The sequence below is a fragment of the Herpailurus yagouaroundi genome, unplaced genomic scaffold, assembly GCF_014898765.1.
Source record: "Herpailurus yagouaroundi ecotype Mexico unplaced genomic scaffold, PumYag 159, whole genome shotgun sequence".
Taxonomy (NCBI): Eukaryota; Metazoa; Chordata; class Mammalia; order Carnivora; family Felidae; genus Herpailurus; species Herpailurus yagouaroundi.
Genome location: NW_024412400.1, coordinates 78,028,473 through 78,052,937, shown reverse-complemented (window position 1 = coordinate 78,052,937; position 24,465 = coordinate 78,028,473). Strand labels below are relative to the sequence as shown.

Below are 24,465 nucleotides of genomic sequence, written 5' to 3'. Positions count from 1 at the left end.
AAATGTATTGTCTCATGGCTCTGGAGCTGGAGGTCTAAGACCAAGGTTCTTTGAGCTGGTTCTCTAAGACCAGGTTGCTTTCTGGTGTGACTTTTCTTCCTTACTTGCAGACAGCCTCATATGACATATGTCTATGGCTTTTTCTCTGTGCGTGCACACTCCTGGTGTCTCTTTTTCATATTATAAGGATGCCAGGGACACCTGGGTGCTCAGTCAGTTGAGCATCCAACTCTCGATTTCTGCTCAGGCCAAGATCCCCAGGTCATGGGATCGAGCCCCATGTCCGACTCCACACTGAGCATGGAGCCTGCTTAAGATTCTCTCTCCCCCCTCTCCTTCTCCCTCTGCCCTTCGCTCGCTCTCTCTCTCTCTCTCTCTCTCTCTCTCAAAAAAAAAAAAAAGGACATAAATATCTTCTGACTTTATCCTTTATCAAGCATAGAGAAAATAAAAGTAAGGAAATGATATCATTACAGTAAAACCTCGGATTGTAACTCGTTCCATGAGTGTTCCGCAAGACGAGCAAACATTTCTAATAAATTTTAACATGATAAACAAGTGATGTCTTGCAATACAAGTGGTACATGACACCGAACATCACATGATCACAACTGAGCCAGTGGTTCTTGAAATTCGCTTTGATACATGAGTGCTTTGGATTCTAAGAATGTTTTCAGAACAAATTATGCTCACAAACCAATGTATTACTTGTATATTAATTTTAGAAAAACTAACCTTCCAACATGCCAAAAGCATGAAGTGTAATAAAGAAAGTCACGTTTTATTTGATAAAAGGTACACTCATTTCTGAGATATAATAGTCATAAAAGTTTAGGTGTATAATAACAGAATCAAAATATATACTGTGAAAAACAGTATAAATGTATATTCTGAGAAAAATAGATGAATAAGAAGTTGACAGAGAGACAAGTATTGAGAGTCTTTAAAATATTTGTTTCGAGGGATACAGAGTACTGTTGCATAGGAGCACTTGTACCCCAATGTTTATAGCAGCACTCTCAACAATAGCCAAATTGTGGAAAAAGCCTAAATGGCCACCAACTGATGAATGGATAAAGAAATTGTGGTTTGTATACACAATGGAGTACTACGTGGCAATGAGAAAGAATGAAATATGACCCTTTGTAGCAACGTGGATGGAACTGGAGAGTGTGATGCTAAGTGAAATAAGCCATACAGAGAAAGACAGATACCATATGTTTTCACTCTTATGTGGATCCTGAGAAACTTAACAGAAACCCATGGGGGAGGGGAAGAAAAAAAAGAAAAAAAAGAGATTAGAGTGGGAGAGAGAGCCAAAGCATAAGAGACTCTTAAAAACTGAGAACAAACTGAGGGTTGATGGGGGGTGGGAGGGAGGGGAGGGTAGGTGATGGGCATGGAAGAGGGCATCTTTTGGGATGAGCACTGGGTGTTGTATGGAAACTAATTTGACAATAAATTTCATATAATAAAAAAAATTAAAATAAAATAAAATAAAATATTTGTTTCGGCTTGCCCTTTGAGGTCAAGAAGCAAAAATAAACAAATGTCACAACTCTTGGATGAAATAACTCTGTAGCCTATAAACAAATTAAATACCTCATTTTTCCCCCCAGGATCCAGTGAGTATTTAGTTCACAAAGAAAAAAAATCTGTGTAAAATCCAGAAGGAAAAATCATAAAACTTATTCTATTTGACCACAAGGCAACAAAACCAGATATTAGTAATAGAAGCAAGCTAATTATTAGTAAACAAGTGAAATCAAATCACTCAGAGATTTTTTTAAATTCTCCTAAAGAATAATAGATTCAAAAGGAGACCAAAACCACCATTATAGGCTGTTTCAAAAATAATAAAAATCAGAAGGTTCTATTCAAAAATTGTACAGTGTAGCCTGAACTATATTTAGAAGTAAATTCAAAGTGTCATATACTTCCATCATTTAAAAAGGAAAGACATGTAATGAATAATTACAATATTAGAAGAACAACAGTAACACAAACTGAGGAGAAGCAGAAGGAAGAAAATAATAAAGATAAAAGTAGAAATGACATATTTAAAAAGCAGGAAAATTGAGAACTAGTTCTTTAAACATGCCAGATGTTTGAAAGCCTGATTTTAAAGAGAAAAACAGAGATCAGAGTTATTAAAATATAAAAATATATAAAATATAAATATAAATGTGATGGTTTATTTTAATTATAAGACATGACTTATTAATCATCTTGATTCTAATAAACTTGAATATCTCATGAAAATTCTAGGTAACCACTAATAAAAGAGAAAATGTCTTCAAAGAATTACATCCAAAATGATCTTAAAACATGGTCTTAACTGGTGAGTTCTTCCATACTATTAGGAAATAAATATTCGTGTAAACTGTTCCATAATATAAACAAGACAGAAAGTCACCCAGTCCATTTTGTGAAATTAGGACAGATACAAAAACTGAACAAAAATTTTTATTTGGGTTTTTTTGTTTTTAATGTTTATTTTTGAGAGAGAGACAGACAGAGCACGAGTCGGGGAGGGGCAGAAAGAGAGGGAGACAACAGAATCTGAAGCAGGCTCCAGGCTCTGAGCTGTCAGCACAGCTGATACGGGGCTCAAACTCACAGGGGCTCAAACCCACAGACTGCAAGATCATGACCTTAGCTGAAGTCAGACACCCAACTGACAGAGCCACCCAGGCGCCCCAAAATTTCTATTTTTAAAGAAAAAAAACCTTAGAAAGCTAAAATCAGAAAAATAATCCCTCAAAATAATAAAAAATATTTATCTTAAACTAGTAATGAACATTGTAGTTACATGTTTACTTAGCCCTTAGTAAGACATCAGAGAATCCTGGGCAAGACATGTGTGCTAATATTGTTTGGAAGTTTTTGTCAATGCAATATAAATGCCACAGAAAAGAAATGTAACTATTTGGAAAAGAGTCAAAACTGTCATTATTTGCATATAATATGATTATTCATATGATAATATGAATATGATACTATGCAGATAATATAGAAAGATAATAGAATCAACTGAAAACCCCAAAGATTAAATTATTTCAATGAAGCCACAAGGAAGGATAGACAAAAAGTTAATAGCTTTTATATATTCCAGCAATAACTAATCACAAGAATAGAGTAGAAAAAAATTAAGATATCATAATAGCAACAACCAAAACAAAATAGTAAATTGAATTGTTAAAAAAAAGATGAATACTACTATGACTTAATATAAAAAATATATACTTAAATTTAAAAACATCACATGTTTCTAAACAGGGATCCCAAACAAGATCCCAGTGCAATTATTTTTTTAACTTGACCAAACAATGCAATAGCTAACGTGTTTTATGAAAGAGCTATAAGGAAGGACTTCCCACAAGGTATTAAAATAGTTACAGAGCCACAATAATTGGCATGATATTAGACAGATAAATCAGTAATGCCAAAGAGAGCCCTAAGAAACCCCAGTACACATAAAATCTATTAAAAAAAGAAGAAAGATCATAAATTAATTTGAAAGGAATGGACTGTTTAACATAACGGTATCCAAAAAATTGCCTGTTTGGGAAAATGTCATTATTTATATACTGAAACCTCTCACCTCAAACTATACTCCAAAAACAAAAACAGAAAAATTCCAATTAAAAATTATGACTACCTAGGGGGCACATAAATGACTATGATGACACTGTGAGCATAGACTTTAACAAATTTAAAATTGTACAAGTCAAGAATCAATGTAGAAATTTTATTATTTTTAATTTTTATTTGAGAGAGAGAGAGAGCATGCAGTGAGGGAGAGGGACGAAGAGAGAGAGAGAATCTGAAGCAGGGTCCACACTCAGTGCAGAGCCCAACCCAGGGCTCAATCCCACGATGCTGGGATTATGACCCAAGCTGAAATCAAGGGTCGGACGCTCAACCAACGAAGCTATCCAGACGCCTCTTCGTGTAGAAATGTTAAAGGCTAAGGACAAGATCTTTTTTAAATGGCTACCTCAGAGAGCAGGTGAATTCCCATAATGTCTAGAGAGCTCTTAGAAACCAGGAGGAAATGCTAACAATGCAATAGTGAACAGACAGCTCACAGAAGTAATACCATGGGCTAACAAAGCTGTGAAATAATATTTAGTATTGTTGGGCGCCTGGGTGGCTCAGTGGGCTGAGCGGCTGACTTCGGCTCAGGTCTTGATCTCGCGGTCTGTGAGTTCGAGCCCCACGTCCATCTCTGTGCTGACTGCTCAGAGCCTGGAGACTGCTTCGGATTCTGTGTCTCCCTCTCTCTCTGCCCCTCCCCCACTCATGCTGGCGCGCGCTCTCTCTCTCTCTCTCCCTCTCTCTCTGTGTCAAAAATAAACGTTAAAAAGATGTTTTTAAAAATTTAGTATCATAAGTTAAGAAAAAAGGAGGAAAGATTTCACCTTGAAACAGTGAGAAAACCATGCCATGTTTCACTTGTCAAAGGAGAACAATTTGTTGTTGTTTTTTTTAAGATAATATTCATTGCTGTCGAGATGTGGTGTGGCCAGCACACTCAAGGAGTAAGATAAGAGTATAAACTGGAAAGCATTCTGGAAAGCGTTTGGTCCAGTTCATTTCCTTTGACCCTTTTTTCCCCCAATTACTCTTTTAGGAATATATTTTAAGTAAAATACAGGTTATCAGTAAAAAAAACAAAAAACAAAAACAAAAAAAACAGGGGTGGGGGGTGGGGAAGCCCAACATTTAAGGAAAACATTAAAACTAGCTGAGTGAGATTCATCAAATAGAATAATTTTCAGCCACTGAAAACCGTATTTAATGAATATTTAATGATATCAGAAATGCTTGTAAAATAATGATAAATGAAAACAGATTAAGAAACTGATTTCAATTTGCTAAAAACATACAAGCATACAAACAAATTGAAAAAAAAATACACCCCAAAATTAACAGCAATTTCCCCTAGGTGATTTTTAAATTTTTCATATTTCCTGAATTCTCCAAAATGAGCATATGTTTGTTCATGCATATAAATATATGTCTATAAAATATGTATTATTAAGAAAACTTGCCTTGTGCTTGCAGTACTGTAAGATGACCTCTCATTCTTTACCATCATAGTTAGACACCATAATTTGAACCTTAAAGCTAAGAATATTCCCCCACAGTTAGGATCTCAAGGTGGAAAGGGATTCTAGTTATCTAGTCCGGTGATTCCCAAACTTGAGTGTGCATCCAAATAACCTAGAAGGTGTTTAAAATGCAGATTGCTGGGTTTCTGATACAGTAAGTCTGGATACCTGAGAGTTGGCATTTCTGGCAAGTTCCCAGGGGATGCTGATGCTGCCGGCATAGGGACCCCACTCGGGGTCAATAATAATCTAGTCGAACTTCCTGACTTACCAATAAATCCCAGATTTCTCCTCCACCACTAGCAAAACCTAGGTTTTTCCAGCTACATCTGGAAGCCTCTGATGGCAGGAAATGTTCTTGTGAAGACAGGCATCCTAAGAACTTAGAGAACCATTAACAGCTAAGACCTGAAAGATTGTGCAAGCCCCCACCCATCTCCCCTAGCCTCTCTTTAGGCAGGAGTGTTTCCCAAATGATTTGGGATGAGTCCATACTTACAGTTATTGGCCATTTTGTGGGACATCATATGAACCATCTGCCCTGATGGAAGGAGTCCCTCAGTTTATTGCTTCTCTTGAAGTAATAAAAATGTGCTGGTTTGCGGGAAATGACCCCCAAAACAAAGTCAACACCCAGCACTGTAACATTTTTAAATTTACCCCATTTTAAGGGAGAAATTACATACTGCAGTGGTTTTGTGAATTTCGAGCTATCACACAAGTGCCTACTGTATCAGTTCTCTCCCTAATAGACCAGAAAACTAAGAAAATGGGGCTGCTGTTCCTTGTGCTTGTCAGATGTTGTAAATCTCATAAAAGGTCTCTAAGAAAATCATGAAGACTTCAGTTAATTGCCTGACCAGCCCAATTAGCAGAGAAAATTGGGTTCTAACTACAGGGATATGGGATACTGTCTTTCTATCATGGGTTGAAAAGGCAAGCTTCACCACATCCAACTACCTACAGTGGACTCTGAACAAGTTAACTCACTAGCTTCTCCTAAATGGGGGAGAAGGGGATAAAAACTGACATCTCTTGAACTCAAAATGAGAATATGATCTCCTACTTCTTGCCTCTGGTTCATGTACATACAGTGAATTCTCAGTTACATATAGCACTAGAATCCGCAAGCCACATCAAAATCTCACGTTAGCCAGGATCTCCATGTTGATGATCTACCCCATCAAGACCTTTGTCAAAACTGCTGAAAAAACAAATGGGAGGGATCTGAGTTTCACTTCCTCCTCTTTGCCCTGGAGGTGCTAACAAGAAAATAAATTGCTCAGCTAGAGAAAGGAAAAGGAGAAGTAAGCGTCTTCCATTATCTAAAAAAAATAAAAAAAAAAAAAAAAAAAAGGACTCTATCAGCGGGAAATGTAGGCAGTGCATCAGCTGTCACTGTCTGCCCCAAGCATAGCCATCTCCACTGCCAGTACAGTCTTCCCTGGTACTCATCCATCACCGCTTCCATGGCATGTGCTGTGCTTCCCAGGGCAGTGCACTGGTTCAGGGAGTACCACGGTGATAGGGTTCATCCCCATAGGGGGCTCTGGTGCTCTGGAATGAGAAAAGGCTTCCCGCAGCACAAGGACATGTGCCCCAAGTCACCATGATCGGCTAGGGCTAAATTACATGCCACAGACAAGTTCTGTGAGAGTCCTTCGTCTGTGCCTCACTTTCATGAATTCTGGAATAAACATAGCCCCCGTAACAAAGCCCATAACACAAAATGGTACTTGATGTATTCTTGGTCTAGGAACTGCCACAAAACATAAAGATATCCTCCCCTTCCGGAGCTCCTGGGTGGTAAAAACCAGCCTAAGAGTCGTTTTCAGCTTCTGTCACCCAGGTTATGCTAATTATCCACAATGTCTTTTGGTTTCATCCTTGTCTTTCCATATCCTGGGGACTTATAAATTTAAACCTGGCTTGCAGTAGTACCCTTTTAGCCAGAGTCTCCCCCACTCCAACTTGCCCTGACAACAGCTATAGAATAATTTCCCTGGAACTCTTTTCTTCCTCATGTTATTCTCCAGCTTAAAAGTTATCATGGTTCCCTGTTACCTCACATTACACCCAACCTCTGCCCCCTCCCCTTTAAAGCCCTGGAGTAACTGCCCCACCTGTGTCCCTGACCTCCCTTCTCATCCTTTGCCCCGCACTCAACGAGGTCATTCATTCATCCAGTGCCTTCCCTTTCTCTTTTCACCAACACATTTTCCTTCCCTTCCTTTCAAATCTTAAAATTCCTTCTCAGTTGCTCCCTTCAGACTCTTCTCGGTCCTTACCTAACTTCTTTTTGACACCACTTGGTCTATCCTACATTAATTGAAACTTATTGATGGGTCTCTGTCTGCAAGAATTCTTCTCTGGTTATCTGTGGTCACACCGTCAGTTCCAATGATGTAGACACGACGAGAATGAGCTCCTAGATTGCTTCTTTTGATATACATCTTTCTCCTCCAGTGTAAGATAACGATTATTTAAGCATTACATTCCATTTTACAGCTTAAAGTGGGATTTCGTTGACGGTCCCCCATTTGATCTTCACAGCAACTTTGCGAGGAAAATGGGACAAACGTTACTACCTTCATTGTATAGTTCAGCAAGCATGGCTTTGAAGGTTAAACGATTCGTCCAGAGTCTCACAGCAAAGAAAGAAGCAGGAGATCTGGGACCCAAACCCAGGTCGTTGAATCCTAAGTGCCTCTTGTTCCCATATCATCTTCCCACCCTGGACATGTGTCACACATGATAAATGCTGATGGACTGATAATGCAGATCGGTAATGTGCAGCATCATCAGGCCACATTCAAATAGGGATTTAACGTTCTGAAGCCATGCCCTGAGGATAAGGTTGGGAAGAAAGGCAAAAATGAGAATTCACCAGTGTCTGTCTTTCACTTCCCATTGACTTAAAGTTTGCAGGAGGAAAAAAAAAAGAAAAAAGAAAAAAGAAACCTAAAATTAAAAAAAAAAAAAAAAGCTTTTAAAATGAAAGTTGGTTTTTTCCTGGAAAGCTGAGAAAAGAGGAAGCACCTAAGGGACTCACTTGAAACTTTCCACATGATGTTGCTTGGGTCAGATGTCGGAATGAAGCCTCTAGGCTATGAGTTACCAGTTGACATTTCTGCAGTGCCTAGACTGGAAGGGCCAGGAGCAGAGGAAGCTAGGAATCTGAAGAACTGGGCTCTAGCTGTTCTGCCCTCTCTGTGTGACCCCAGGCTAATCCAAGGCTCAAGGGAGCCTCAGGCCTCCATTCCTTTGTCTGTCCTGCAGAAAGGTTGAATGAGATGGACCATGAGGTCTCCTCCGGCTGTGACATTTTGAGAGTCTATGAATAGCAAGGACACAAGACAGGTGCGAGCTGATCACCACGTGGGAAGCTCACACCTGTCTCTCCCCAGTGTTTCCGCCCCTCACTTCCAGCAGTGCCAAACTCCAGGCCCAGTGAGGGTCCAGTTGCCAATTTTGAAGCTGTTCAAGGACAGTCGTCCTTTCTGCATGGGGCTCCTTCCAACCCAAAGCTGGCTTTCCTTCCTCCCTCTGCGACTCACTCTCTCATAGGCTACTGGGATTTGCATGTCACTAATTCATTTATGCCTCTTTGCTTTTAGATTAAAATTACTCACAAGAATCAAGCGCCTATGATGATGGGGCCTCCCCAGAAGAGCAGCTTCTTTTCACTGAGGAGGAAGAGCCGTTCAAAAGACTAAACAACGTGCCAAATGCCAGTTAAACCAAGAGAGAAAATAAGAAACTGTAACACACACACACACACACACACACACACACGCACACGCACACGCACATGCACACACGCACACTCATCTCTAACCAGTGGAAGTAAAGCCACCCTTCAGGAAGAAATCTTCATCTTCCCGTACGTTCATTCTCTCTTCTTCAACAAAGGACACACCCCAACAGAGCCAGGACCCCCAGAAAATTTTGAATGGACCCAGGGCCCACCAGGGTGATGTTGGCTCTTGCAGCAACCTCCACATTCCCAGAAGGCCTTGAGTGGGACTTTCTGAGACTGAAGGAGAAATCCCCCTTTCTTCCCACCAGTCTTGCAAGGTCCCTCATGGACGCTCACAAGGAAGCAGGCTGCAGGTTTCCTGCCTATGGTGAGATCGGATGTGGCCAAGGGAAAGCACTCCCATTCCAGAGAACTTACACAAAGGTCCCTCTGTACAGAGACAAACGGCCTCCAACTCTCAAAGCATAACCCTTGGCAGGGCTCAGCAAGCGCACGTTGGTTTCTTAGTTGTCCTTCAAGCAGCAACTTCTGCCTGAACTTGCTGAGGAGGCAGAAAGGCTGTGGAAAGCTGTGTTTCCATTCTTGGTTCTCCACACTGCCAGTGGGCACTTGTTATTTTCCCAAAGCCTTCTCCTGGTGGCTGTGTGTTTGTTTGGAGATGGCTCCAAGAGCCCCCAGAGCTGCCTGTACAGCACACCTTAGATGTGGTATTTATTTTCTTAGTTCTGTGAACACCTGGGAGGGAAAGCAGAGAAACTGGGATTTATTTTTCAAATTGGTGTCATAATATTGTGTAAAAAGGGAAGAAAAAAAAAACCACCCCCAGCTTCTTTCTTTTTCAAGCCAAAGCGTGTTTCCTGTTTGAGTTCCAAGCCCTGGTGGCAGACTATTTCCTGAAGGCAGAGAAGATGAGAAGGAAGGACCCTTTGCTGAGAAGACCAGGAGACAAACCATCAGGTGGCTCCCACCTTCCTCTTTGCACCTACCACTCCCAGAGTGTGAGCTGAAGGCCCTTCTGATGATCTAATGTGTGTGTACATATATGTAGCATATATATTTATATATATATAAATATTTATTTACTGATGGACTTCTCCTGACTGAAAAAAAAAATATGTAGAATAGGAACAGAAAAGTGGGAAGGAAAAAGAAAGTTTTCACTCCCCCATTCCACCATTTCATGGTCAAGACACATTTCCCCATGGTGATCATGAGATTTAAGGGAAGTGAAAGTAGCTTCTTATTGTAAAGAGACTGAGAATTCCTATTCTGGATTCTCAAAACAACCATGAAAGATACGCTGGACAGAATTTACTCTCCCATTTGTCAGATAAAGGCACCGAGTCTCTGAAAAGTTAAGAGACTTGTCCGTGGTGTCTTAGCTGATGTGGTTTGAGAATAAGTGCCACTAAGAGGATATTTATTAGGGAAAAGAACCTGCACGTCTTAGAATAGGGTCATTTCTGGTCACTGGGAAATGATTCCATTCGAGTCCAGGTTGCCAGGGAAGAATGAACATGTAGCCCATGTGAGGACGGGACAGGCTCACATGAGAAAATAGGGGCCTCGTGATGCTTCCCGGAGATTCTATCTGGCCTGAACTGGTAAGAAGTTGGTCTGGGTTGAAGGCACTAGACAGATCATCAAATTAAACTCTATCACGTGTCAACTCATCATGGTCCTCATGGCCTCCTAGTCTGGAAACACCTCTGGCTGCAGGGATGACCTCAGTGGAGACTCACAAGATGGACTGAGGCACCTTCTTCAAGGTGCTCCCAGCCAGTACCCAGAGGGGTCTTGGCAGAGGCCAATGGGCTTCCTGCAGCTGGTGCCGGCATCACCCTCCTTTCCTGAGGGCAAGTCTGTGTACAACTTCATTACTAGACAGAAACATTTGCCTTGGCGCCTTCACTCCACTGGACCGCCATCCCCTCTGAGATTTCTTAAGAGGAAACGTGGGCCCACTAGACATTGCTCCACTGAGCTCTCTCTAATCTTGCACTGGGTCAGGAGCTTTGCACAAGGAAGGGAAATTAAGACTGTGTGTACACACTGATCCTAACTGTGAAGGAAGCAGTCATCTAGGACCATCCTGCTGGACCTAATAGTGCAAAACAGTGGGTGAGGGGAAAACCAGGCCGTCTGGAGAATGTCTTGAATGATGGGATCCTTGGTGATGGGATGGACCAGCAAGCTCCAGAATAACAACAGGTACTATCTTGGAAGCCACTTGATTTCGAAACAAAGGCAGGTGTGGGCTCACTAATTCTGAGACATTTACAGACATTTTTGCATGTCTGATCCCCCAAGATTGAGGCTGTCGAAACATAGCACTGTCAACAGGTGGAACTGAGTCTCAGTGATTCGCAAGTCAGAGTGGCCGTGGCCTGCTCTAGTCCAGTGCATAAGACTTGCAGTGTTGCTTGAGAGACATGTCCCAAGGCCTCCTTAGAACCACACAGTATAATACACCAGTGGTATTGCACTTCCAGCTTGGTAAGTCCAGTGTTGTTTGATGTGCTGTTGCAATTCATTCCTTAACTACTGTGACCATGGCTTTTTCCTGTAGAGTACCTCATCTTAGTGATCTTCCCAGCAACCTCAGAGGCTGACAGAGAATGTGTTACCCTCCCGATCTTAATAATGAGAAAAATTAAGCTTAATGAGGGTTCAGTGACTTCTCAAAGTCACACAGTTAGGCAAGCAGGGCAAAATCCAGTCCTTTAGTCTTCATCTTATTCTAATTGTGACCATGCCACAGACATGTTCTCACCTGCCCCCACAGTTCTACCCTACCAGCAATAAAAATAATGAAACAGAAAATCTTCAATACATTGTGTTGTCCCTGGACTGTTGAGCTAAGAGTTGCATCTCATTATGGCTTGGTCTTTGTGGATTTCCTCCAGTGAGTTGAGAATGGAGATAGACTTAGTAGAATGATTATATTTCAGGTCAGAGACCAGCTCCTCTCAAGATAGTTCTTTCCACAGATGGAAAAGATATGTTAAAATTGCCAAATAAATTAGGAAATACTTGGCAGAATCTGGAAGAGCCTCCAGACTGGCGTTACATAACATGCATATACATTATACATATGCACATTATATAAGGTGACATAGTACTTAATGTGCTGTATATATTATGCAAATTACATATTTGTGAGTAATCATGATAAATATAGAGACCCACTAATCACTTTTTTACACATACTCAGTGACAGATTAGGAAGTTACTTTGCCAGAGAGTCTTAAAACTTACTCTCTCCTGCTGCTTTGGTTCCAATTCCTGACAAAAATAATTGCATCAACTTTTCCCATCTCTAGCCCCCTCTCCTCTTAGCCAAAACCCTCAGTTACCTCCTGTCCCAGCTAGGCTGTACCTTCCGTGGAACACACCACAATTGGATCCATAAAAATAGAATCATGGGGATGGGAAGGATCTAGACTTCCAGATTCCCTATGTCCCAGGCCTACATCTCAACACTCCCAGGCAAGTGGGTGCCTAATGCTAATATCAAAAGTAGAGAGGAGGGGAGAGGGGAGGGAGGAAGGGTGGAAGAATCTACCAAACCTCCAAGGAAGGAAACTTCATAGTGTTCCCTGGCCACCAGTTCCAGGATCTAACAATAACCAATCAGGAAGTTATTTCAAACATCTAAGTCCCCACAGCATATCTGAGACCATAATTTCCTAAGATGTGTTTCGCAAAATGCTAGTAGCCATAAAATGCTCCATGAAAACAGAGTTCCGTGATCAAGTACTAGCTCCCTTTCTGGGAGAGACATAGAGAGGCCTAACGCTAAAAACTCACCATGAAGAACCATAGAGTCCTTTATTTGTCTGTCAACATCAACAGATTAGAAACCCTGCCTTACGCCCACAATTTCTTCTTTTTGTCTCAGTGGGGATAGGAACATGCAAGTAACCATCCTCAGCAATAATATTCCCAAAAGTACTTCTCTAGAAGTAGTCTCCATTCTTAAGACACTGTTTAGTTTCTGCTCTGTGATTGTTCCCGTCTACATTCTTCAAGTAAGAATCAAGGATCTGGACTCTTTGTCCCATGGGTGAGGAAGAGATTGGGGGAAACATGATAGCTTCCAGGGGTCAGACTTTATCTGTGTAGCTCCAGAGAAAAGAATCAGGTCTAAACAATGCAGTTATAGAGAGGTTGATTTTTATTCAATTGAATGACTGCTCTTGGAACTGGCCTAATATGGAAAGGACTTTTTCTGGGGGGAAGAAGAGTTACCTGCTCTTCTAGGATAGGCCTTGACTTGGTTGGGTGGGGAACTAGCAGTGATTGATCTACCTTGTCCAAAAAGCAATCAGAACTGTTTTTGTAAGCATCAATGTTAAAACAGTATCTATTACTTCCTTTTGAACAGCAGCCTCAGTGTCCCTTGTTTTCGGAAAGAATGAAAATGACTCCTGGAGAGATTTCTGGATCGGTGGGTACTGATCAGTTAGACCACACTTAATACATGGCAAAATTGACCAGAATCATTGACATCCTCGAGGATAGCTAGTGGTAGTTATCTCTTCTCAGTAGCTTGGAGTGTTAAAGGAATGGGGTTCAGTATTCAAATCAAAAGAGATTTTGCTTTTCTGTTGGGGTCCATAGTAGCAGTGTGGAACTCTTCTAGTCACAAATTTCGGGCCTGCATCTGACTTGCAATAACAAGGAAAAAGAAACTATCCCACATGTGAAATAGCAATCAAGTTTACATAAAACAACAGAGCAGAATTGTATAGAATTTCACATGGAGCCATTGTTTATAGCTCAACTTGATGTCCCATCATACTGGAGTGTATCTTTCAACTTTTTTACTGCAGAGAGAAAGCAGGAAATGGAGACAGGAAAGGAAATGCCCACTTATTGCTTACTGGATACAAGGCATCACGTTGAGGCCTCCATATGCTGTCCCATTTAATCCTCAGAACAGGCTACGATAGGAGCATTGTATTTATTTCACAGATAAAGGTATTAGTGCGTAGAAAGGTAAACCACCTTGTCCAAGTTCAAACAGATAGTAAGTGGTAACAGCTAAGACTTGACATGAATCTGTCTCACGAAAATGTATGTTTTTTCTACTATACTTCAGTGCTTTTAACATTCTTATCTGTTTCCAATCCCACTATCATTCTGGGTGAGATTACACAGCGTTGGCAAATTGATCTATCAGGTCCACCTCTGTGTAGCCCTCTAATCATGTTCCTACTGAAGAACTCTCAGTGCTTGTTCACATTTAAGTTCAACAGCCTCTGTGGACAGCTGGAACCTCAAACCTCAACTTTGCAATCAAATTGACAGCCAAAACTTAGTCTTCAATGTTTCCAATTCTAGGTGAATGGGATGCACTTCCCGGGACTACCTAATAGATTTCCTACCCAACTCTGTGAGTGGGAGAGCAGCAAGCTGTCTTCTCAGACATAAATGCCATGGTCAACGGTGACTGGCCTGCACAAGGAAGGAGGGCTGGGGTTGTTGAAGGGAGCCTCCAGCAAGAAGGCTCTGCATGTGATCCTCATTAGTGATAGGCGTGGGTTGGGCCATCTGTATTCCACAGGAGAACAGAATGGCAGGGTGCCTTTCAGATGCCAAGAGAAGCTATCTAATGGGAAGATCCAGAGAGCTCAAAAAGCAGACAGGCATCTTTCCTCAAGGGGATCTCTGTAGGAATCCAGGGACATAGAAAACCAAGGGTTTTTGGAAATAAGCTGCTTAACTTGCTGGGTACCTACCCTGGCTACCACTTTATTCTTCCTGTCCGTGGTGCAGAATGGCAAGCCAAGCCCTGCAGCCTCATCTGCTAGCTAAACTCCCTTCGATGGAGCCCACGATGAACCTATGTTATCCTAAAATCTGTGGATGCTGTGGCAGGTGCATCATAGCAGTTTGCAGTTAAGCCTTCAAGTCTCCCAAGGGTCAGGAAACACTGTAACCAGGAGAGACCATATGATTGGATGTTCCATGCAGATCCTAGAGAAATAATCAGAAAACATGAGGACAACTGTAAATTGGTCAAGTTAGGAAAATGCAATTTGGAAGCAAAGAAGAGAACATATAACGCAGTGTCAAGCACGTAGTAGGTAATGAGTAAATATTTGTTAAATGAATGAATAGCTAAAGTGGGTATCTGTCCCTGTATCCTGGAATGGATAGGGGAAGGGGGGGTAGAGGTGATGAAAGCTTTTTAACTAACAGCTCAGGAACTTGAAACCACAGGATGTAGAGGGAGCTCATGGGGGCCTCTAACTACCCAGACATCTGTTGAATGATGGACACAGCTAAATATGGATCATCAAAGGGCTTTCTAGGTCACATGGAGGGCAGTTTCATGATTCAGAAAATATGAAATTCAACTTGGACAGAAAGACAGAAATATTTGCAATCTACTTCTTAGCCATCAGGTCAGAATGGACAAAGAATAAAAAGGCAGCACAGAAGCGGAGTTACAACACAGTGAGAGATCAGCGTAATAAGGTACAGATTCAGAAGATGAAAAGACATGGAGAACTGGGTTTTTTAGCAGATATTTGGGCAAGGAAGCTGAGCACTATAGTTCAAAATGAAAGAAAGGACTGACAAATCCATTAAAAAAAAAAGCAGCTTAAAGTTGCGTTAATGGTAATATGTGGGACATGTCCAGGCATTAATGAAACTCTTATTAAATAACTATCATTTATTGTGCAGTCCAAAGCCTATTACTTTTATGACCACTGCTAAACTTCACAGGAACTCTCCTGAAGTGGGTGGTATACAGTTCCCTACTTGACAAACAAGGACTGAGACACGGAGCAGATCTCATAGCAGCAGATCCAGGATTCAGATCTGTCAGTATCTGCCTTCAAAGCCATGTTTGCACCTCACTGCCACTGCTGATGACTCTGAGCTTCAAGCGTAGTGGCAGGGATTTACCACCCCAAACCGATCCCTTGTGCACGACTCAGCGGACTTGCTTCTCAACCTGGAAATCTGAGTCCACGAAGCTGGGGTGGGAAACAGCACTCACTTGGCCAGCCACAGAGGCTCATTGAGAAGGAGTGGACCTGGGCTGTGGAAGGTGTGTGCATACTTCACCCTCCCTTCTTCTTAGGCCCTCTCTCCAACGCGCCAGCTGGGCCGTGTCCTAGGACCTTACTCAGACAGCATCCAGCCAACAATGAACAGCTGGTAAAGAACTCACCAGATCAGGGTGTTCACATAATATGAAAGATCATCTGAAAAGAAACACAGAGACCATATTAAAGATCAGGAGCAAGTGAAATGAGGTCAGGTGGTCAAGCCTCAGAATTTAGCAACTGATACCTAAAGGTGGAACAGAGATCCAAAATGTCCTTTTAAAAATCTGTTGGATGAATCATAATTTGGAGTAAAAAGACTGCTTCTGGAATGATGCAAAAAAAAAAAATGTTGAACTTTTTCCTTTCCAAAAAAAACAAAAAAATTGTTTTTAAAAATGGAACGTTAGCAAGAACTACGAGGTGAGGGATGATAAAATGGTCATTTCTTTTTACCTTAGATGAGACAAAAGGAAGTGCACTTCTAAACCTCACAATATAAATGGCAATCCAGAAAAAGATTCCAGGAAGTGTGCATTTTCTGCTGAGGGATTAAGCATCAGTACTTTCAAAGTAATTAATGAAGTGACTTTTTTGTCTTTTTTATTTTTTATTTTTTAAAGAAAACTGGTACTAATAGGTCACCAGGAAATGGCACGATCTTCAAGAAAAGAAAAATTTTCCTGATGAATATTTCCTCTCTCCCCAACATCTTTGAGGTGAAAGGATTGAGAACTAACTAGATCTTTTAACTCAGAGCAACATACATCGTGGAAGGTGTTAAGAACAGAGGATATCATTAAAATTGCTGTTTGGGGTTTGCTGTCATCACTCTCTGCTCCCACCAGGCATTAAGGTAATGATAATAAACCTAAGAAGAGTAAGTAATCCCCACCTCCCACCATCTCCCTGTCAGCCTCCTAAAGCTCCCACCACCTGCCCAGGTTAAACATACTTCCTTGAATTAGAGTATCTGGGAGTAATTTCTCTTTATTACGGACATTTTCAAACACATAGAAAAATAGAGTCATGAATATAATGAGAACACTTCTACCTGTCACTTAAGATTCAACAGTTCTTACCATTTTGCCATATTTGTTTCATACTTTTTTACTGAAGTATTGGAAAGTAAATTACAGGTGTCATGACATCTCACACCAAAATACTCACGCATATATCGTTATCGGGGATCCTTCCTTACATGTGAAAGGCTGCGTGTATCACTCTGCTCTCAGAAGATGTCAGGGTGCTCTGGTAAGCTCGGTTGTTCCTCAACTGTCTGAATCCTGTTGTCACACCTAGAAGTTAATCAGGACAGGGGCCCTGGGTGGCTCCGTTGGTTAAGCATCCGATTCGTGGTTTCGGATCAGGTCATGATTTCATGGCTTGTGAGTTCGAGCCCCATGCCAGGCTCTGTGCTGGTAGCTTGGAGCCTGCTTGAAATTCTCTGTCTCCCTCTCTCTCCACCCCTCTCCAACTCATGTTCTCTCTCTCCCCCTCTCAAAAGTAAATAAATATTCTAAAAAAGGAAGTTAATCAGGACATCGCTCACACACTCATGAAGAGAAAGTTTTGGGTGGAACCCAAGGAAGGTCTTAGCTGTATTCAAATCGTTCCTGATTGATCTGGAAAGAGGAAACAGCACATTAACTAAATCCTCAAAAGACACAAAGTGGGAAAGTGTTATAAGCACTAAGTGATGCCAGAGAGAAAATGCAAAGCACTTGGGGGAGGTAGAAATTTACCTGAGCAATGCGTGTTCTTATTTTTGAAATAAAAATTGTTTAAAGCATTAATAGTTACAGAAAGACTGGGCACAGTATTACTTGGGACAGGTAAAACACTGTATCTGCAGATTCATTTAATCGTATAAAAGACAACTGTAGTTATTGCCCTCACCCTGTGAGAAACATGGCACTAGACTGGGTGTGGGTGCGGGGTGGGGGTGGGGTAAGCTGCTGAGATGTACAGACAGGTCCTCCCCCTCCACTGGGGCATAACTGAACTGGAAGTGTGTCAACTCCTGAGAGAACGTCTGGGAAGCTTGGTTGAGAAGCGTTGGCTCACTTATGTGGGGTAAGAGATCATTTTCAGTAGGCAAAGAGTAAAAGAAGCAGATATCATTCCATTTGCTCTGTGCTGGGGTCAGGGCAGGCTACCTGCAGATGTTCTGGGCAAGAGGGTGGGCAAGGTGGTTGGGTGGTTTGCTTGCAAAAGTCTGCCGGCTCAGTGATTCCGTCAAACAAGAGGGAAGCAGACAAAATGAGTGACAGTAGGTTCCAGAATGTTTAGCCTGTCTCAGTAAGTGAAATACGTTTCCAATTCAAAACAGCCTACATGGTGGCAATGACTGGAAACCAAGGCCTGATACCCAGTCTGTGGCTGGTGGACCAAACTGAGCACCCATCTGGCTTTCCACACATTGGGAGGAAAAGGTTCCTCATCCATAGCCCCAGTGCATATCTACATTTCTTTTGACTTATGAAACACCCCACCACACCACCGCTTCCCCCATGGGGTTCATAAGAACAAGCACCACCTTCTTCTGTCCTGACGTTGCTGCCATAAGGAATGCAAGTCTATGTTGACTGACTCGGCAACGAAAATTGTTTTCATCCTCCTGAGAGGAGGAACATGTTTTCTTCCCAGAGCGCCCCCTCTTTGGAAGAACACAGTCTTTCCTGAGCTCCCTCCTCCAGCCTAACCCCTGGCCCTGAAGCCCAGGATCCGCTGATGGGCGAGAAAACACATGAGCTCACTGGAGCTTATATAAGAGCTCTTGGCAGGCCTTCCCGGGAGCATGCTCACATTTGCCTTGTCTAGGCAATGTGAGTTTTCTTTTCTCTATCTCCCCGGAACAGAGAGGGCTATGTGCACTCCTGTTCATTAGTAGTTTTGTAGCAGGGAGGAGGAAACACAGCGTTCCTTCCTATAGCCCAGTGATTCAAATTGGCACAGTTTTCCAGAGGGGGAGAAATAGTATCTAAAAGAACTCACCTGTTTGTGTTGAGCCCCTTGTCTTAGTTCTTTTCCATGAGGAGGCCGTATGGCCTCCGTCCCTGCGGTGGAGCCATGAGAACAATAAGGGCCGAGGCCTCCTCGACATCTCTGAGGACTACAGCTCAGGTGTCCCTTCTGAGATGTTTGTGAGCAGGGTCTAGAGCAGAGAGAGACAGAATGGATGGAAACTCCTGTCTTCCCTCAAAGGTAAAAATAAAAGATTTATGCAGATCTTTCAGGTGTTCTCATTGGCAGGAAATTGATCCTGCCTCCAGAGGACTTGGCGAAAACTCCTATCCTTCCCCAGACTTCATTTTCTTGATGGAGGAAAGAAACTTTGGGGAAACGTTTGGGAACTGCATTCTGGAAACTCAACGAGAAGCGAGGAGAGAGAGAGAGAGAAAGTGAAGGAAGGTCATGAGTCCAACCTCCAAATTCAGTGGGGGTTTTACATGGCTCCCAAGAGGAGAAAGGATTTGGTTCTTCTTTTGCGGCTGAGGGAAGAAAAGGAGAGGGAGGAGCCAGGGGGCCCTTGGCCATGATGGGCTCCACTGTGCCTCCCCAGTGGCTCCAGGCCTGGACAGCTCAGGGCAGTGCCAGACAACACGGGGAGCTCAGCCTGTGCCTTCTCATTCTCCTTCCAGAGCTTCAAGGCTATGACCAACCCCAGGATGCTTCCTGCCCACAGGCAGGTGGGGAGATGCGCTCTCCTCTCCCTGCTCAGCATTATCCTCCTCCTTTTCTGGGGCCAGCACCCCTTCCTACCTGACACCAAGGAGCAGGAGGGACTTGAGCGAGTGTCAGATTATGTCTCCGTTTTCCCACCCGTGGGTTGGGGCCAGAGAGGGCAGTTCATTTATTCATCCATAAATACTGGGTTATTAACCAATGTTGATTTGCCAGGCACTGTACCCTAACTTCTTAACGTATTTCAACATGGCTGTCTTGCTTCTTCTCAGCCATTTCCCAGCACATGCTGCTCTTCCCAACCTGCACCCACCTGCAATGCCCACTTCTTCCACTTTTTCCTTTTTCTTTTATTCTCATGATGTTTCTCTTCCCTTTCCTCCCATGATTCTATTTTTAGAGCTTTCATACATAAAATCAGAGGATCATAGGGATCTTAAGGGGACATTTGCCCACTTTGTTGTCTCCAGGCAAGTCTGTGCTGAAAAGGCCCAGGAAAGATCAGAGAACATCATCCCGAGCCCAATTTCAGAATGTATTCAAGTGTCTTACAGCTTCTCCACATCAAGAAATTATCTCCACTGCCTAACTGAAACCCCTCTGTTCAATAATACGCTCCTTTTTCTTTTCCTTTTGGGTCATGTCTCAGGCCTAATACCACCTTTGTGGGTATAGAACCACTGAGGAGTTTAATGCAAAACAGCATAGCCAAACATCCCAGACCAGAGGATATGAGCTTCAGTATGAAAACAATAGAACCAGGAACAAAGAAAGGACCAGAGACCATAGCAATTAAGTAGGTTTAGTTTCTGTGAAATCAACAAAAAGAGAATAAGAAAGAACCCACAAGTATAACCCTACCGGAGTTGTGATTTCTGATCAACTACCTCAATTAACACAAAAAGTCCTTTGAGCAGGGAGTTTTGGAGTCAGCCCCCTATTGTTGGAAAGGCTCTTCCTTCCATGTCATCAAGTTCAGCCTTGCACACAGAGTTGGTAGCTAGCATAGCACAATGTCAGTGCTCTGTCGATTGTAGTTGAATAACAAATGGTGGTCATTCAGCTCTGGCTCCAATGCCACTATATGCAGAATTCCTCTCCAGAGCCATTTTTCCAGGCCTCTGGTTAGGGGGCAAGCCAGGTCTACACTTGGACAGGGCCTGATGCTCCAAATGTTGCCCTTTTTGATCTGCGCAAACCTGCCAAGATTGCTTACAGCTGATAGAGGCAGTGTGGGTAGTGGGCCTAGCGGGTGGGTCGCCTGACGAGGAGGCAGATTTCAAAACCTGCACCATTTTCTTCCTTCCTTTCTTCTCCAGATGACAAGAGGCAGGAGATCCGACTAAAGAGAAGAAGGTCCTACAGCAAGTTGCTGACCCAGCTTATAGCACAGCTGCCCTCTTCCACAGAATGAGAAGAAGCAACCTTTTGTGCCTCTGTGTACCATCACCCTCAACGCTCGGTAGATACCTCAGAGAAAGTGATATTGTTAGCAAGTAATCATAATCCCAAAGAAGCCACTGCTAAGGTGCGGTTTCTGATGGATGCTTTTCTTTCTCTACAGAAAACAAGACCTTCCTGTCTTGGAAAAGTCTGGCAACTGTCCCATAGAGGCTGCTGTGGAAGGGAGCCATTCCACATGCCAGGATGGTGTGAGGGATGAAACCCTGCCTGGGAAACAAGCGCAACATGGGGAGTAGGCTACAGTCCTGTCTCAGCCACATGGCCTTGGGCATGTCCTTTAGCCTTCTGGGGCCTCTCTTTCTCTGTCTACCAAACAAGGGGGCTCTAAAGACTTTCCCTCTTCAATGATCTTGCCTTTACCTGGGGTAAATGCTGTGGCCAAAGGAGAGGGGGCAGGGTCCTTGTTCTTATGGGTCTCCCACCAGGCCCAAGGTTTCCCCCAGCCCTGCTACCCTGAAGGGCTACTCCTGGCCGCTTCAAGAATCTTCTCTTCCCTCTTAAGGATTTATCAGGCTCAGAAATCAGCAGATTTGGGGGACCAATATGAAAAAAACTCTATGAGGAAACTCTTTGATAAGCCCTCCACCTTTACACACACACACACACACACACACACACACACACACACACATATACAAACACACATACTTGATCCCTGAAGTGTAAACATCTTCCCTTCTGTGTATCAGACCTATCTTCCCCTTTCTCATCGCCAGTATGTTGGGAGAAAACTTATTCCCACCAGTGGAAAAGCGCCACTTCCTCTTAGAGAACTTAGCTGAACCTCAGTGTTTGGGGGTGACCCTGGGCATAGGTTGAAGCAGAAGGTCCTAACGCACCTCAACCACGGCCCATAAATGCAGACTCTACCAGCCGAGACTGAGGCAGTAACTAGGTAACACAGTGCCGGGTCCAGATCCTTCGCTCGTGGTCCATCCACCTCCACAGCCTCCTCCACCCATAGATATGCTGTTCGTAGTGGTGGCCGCCTGCTCGAGCCTGCCTGTCTGCCTGCATTGAGTGCCGTACATTGTTCTGTAATGTACCGTGTATATGCGTGTCCTCACTCTGTGGTTTACTACAAATAAAAGTGACAGCGGGTAGCTGACCTCTGACCTCTGGGTGGTTTCTTTTCAAGCCACCGCTTGAGAAATCTGGGTTGTCTGATCAGCCACAGAGCACTGGAGACGAGCATGCTCCTCTAGACTCCCGGGTAGCCTATTCACAGGTGCGCACTGCCAGGGGTTCCACTGATGTGCCAGGACTAGGAAGAATGGAAACTCTCCGTTACCACTTTCTTGGTGCTGGCGGAGGGGGAGAGGAAGCCAAAAGTCCTATTAAATAAGGCTCTACCAAACATTTCATGCACATCATTTCACTGATATCTGAAAACTCCCCTCTGAAGTGATTAGCATTTTATAGATGAGGAAACAGAGGCTCAGAAACGGTAATTAACTTGCTCAACAAGTAACACAGTAAGTCACCCAGTTCTTGTCTCATATCCCATATATTCTTGCTCTTTCCTTTAAACTAGTATTTCTGCAGGGAGGGGGTGGGGCATGGACTACTTCAGAAACACCCGAGGTCCAGATTCCTGGGCCCCTGTCAGACCTCCTACATCCTGAGAGTAGGAGCCTCAAATCTGATCTTTTATAAGCTGGGTTGGTACATACATCCTTGCGGCCACCGCACCACACCCTGCTGGGAGAACAGGACCACTGGAAGGACAGAGACAAGCCAGGGCTTTGGAACAACTCAGAAACTGGAGGCTGTGGAAGAGCGCCGTGAGAAAGAAGAGATCTGGAAAGGAAGCATGTCTGGAATGAAGCGAGGCCATGGGCTTCACATCAGAGGTGGCCGGCCCCTCGCCCCAGAATGTAGACCCCGAGAAGAGTCCCTCAGCTAGTCCCCGGGATGAGCGGTCCCAAGCCAGGGGTTCAGACTCACACCCGGGTGGGGCTAGGCAAGGAGGTGTGGGCTCAACTCCGAAGCCTCTGGTAACAGGCTACAAAGGAGCGGCCTCAGGAGGAGGCATGAGGGTGCATAGCCGCTGCTTGCTGCCGCTGCCTTCCCTGTCTGCCCCCACTGCCCTGCCCAGCCTGGCCTTCCCAGGGAGTCCCAGAATCTGAAGAGCCATTGTCTCCTTGCCTCTCCAGGTTCTTCCTGCCACAGTTGACCAACAATGTTCCCAAAGACCCTGAACCCATGCCCTGAAGTCTGTCTTCTCCACGTCCCTGCTGTCACCCTCAGGGCTGGGCAAGGACTCTGGCCTCAGGGAGCCTAACCAAAATGTTACTCACTCCTACCCATCCCCTCCCCTTTCCACCTGGATCTGCCCGAGTTCTATTTTGTGCCTTAGAGTCTAGGTGGAGGTTTCTGAAATGACGGTTGGGATGTTTGAGGTGGGGCCCTGTGACACAGATGCGTAATTGCTCCCGGGGGCAGGACGAAATACTGGAAATAGCTCCACAGCCGCTCAACTGGGGACATTCCGCTCCATTCTCACCCTCCCCACTGAGACACTAACTATGCGTGAAAAATATTTTCCCCAGGAGGATGGCTTTTCTGGAGTCAAGAAATCAAGGAAACCCCTCCTGTCCAGAATTTGATATAACCGAATCTGCAAAACATTTAGGTTATGAATCCGGAAAGTGGTTTATGATATACAACTCCTATAGTGAGAATTCTCTCCAATCTCTGTAGCTAGGGAAAGAATTGTGTAAACAAGGAAAATGCTGGTCCATTCAAGAACAAAGGCCCTTAGCATTTGTGTTTGCATTTTAAACAATAGCGAAGAATAAGCCACTTGCTGTTGCATTTACAAGATTTTCTAACACATGGGACTGTGTTTCCTCTCCTTCCCCCACTTCACAGGTTACTGTGTGCCTTTAACAGTAACAAAACTCCCTTTGTTTTTAAATGCTCTTTCCTCCTACCTTCCATTAAACCAGCCTATCAATTATTACAGAAACATTTCTGAATCTAAAACCCTAAAGGCATTCACAGAGGCAGCAGAAAGTCAAAGACAGCCAGAGGGGTGATGGAAGATCAGAAAACATCAGAGAGATTAGAAGGAAAAGTGGTGGTCTGGGAATTGGAGGGTTTGCAGACAGTCGGGAGTCTGACCTCTCAGCCAGAGCAAGACCCGCACCACAGCACCTGTCCTGCCCACAGCCACCTCTGCCTGAAGACTTCTTTGAAAGGCAGCCCACCATCTTCCCAGAGAGCCCCTTCAGGAGCAGTTCTCTGAGACTTGGATAGGTTCCTATTGCACCTGACGTCTGCCTCCCATTGACTCCGATCCCATTGACTCCCTGGCTTGGCCACTGGCAACGCAAAATACATGTCACCTCTTCTGTGGGACGGCGTGCAG

At 43.5% G+C, this 24,465-nt stretch overlaps 1 protein-coding gene across 13 annotated transcripts in view; it reads left to right on the top strand.

Moving 5' to 3' along the window:
- The window catches only part of DGKG (diacylglycerol kinase gamma), a 217,172-nt gene extending 194,965 nt beyond the window's left edge, over positions 1 to 22,207 (top strand). For 7 of the 13 annotated variants that reach the window (XR_005792298.1, XR_005792299.1, XR_005792297.1 and 4 more), the window contains 4 exons: positions 8,735 to 11,373; positions 16,565 to 16,797; positions 20,948 to 21,090; positions 21,193 to 22,207. Coding sequence is in view for 1 of the 13 variants with exons in the window: in XM_040481018.1 (XP_040336952.1) it covers positions 8,735 to 8,833 (99 nt within the window). In the remaining 12 variants the exon portion in view is untranslated. Of the gene's footprint in view, positions 1 to 8,734; positions 11,712 to 14,223; positions 16,279 to 16,564; positions 16,798 to 18,952; positions 19,149 to 20,947; positions 21,091 to 21,192 lie in introns of those variants that run through there. The other 6 variants (XR_005792289.1, XR_005792292.1, XR_005792293.1 and 3 more) reach the window with 6 other exon arrangements.
- Positions 22,208 to 24,465: the final 2,258 nt, after the last annotated feature.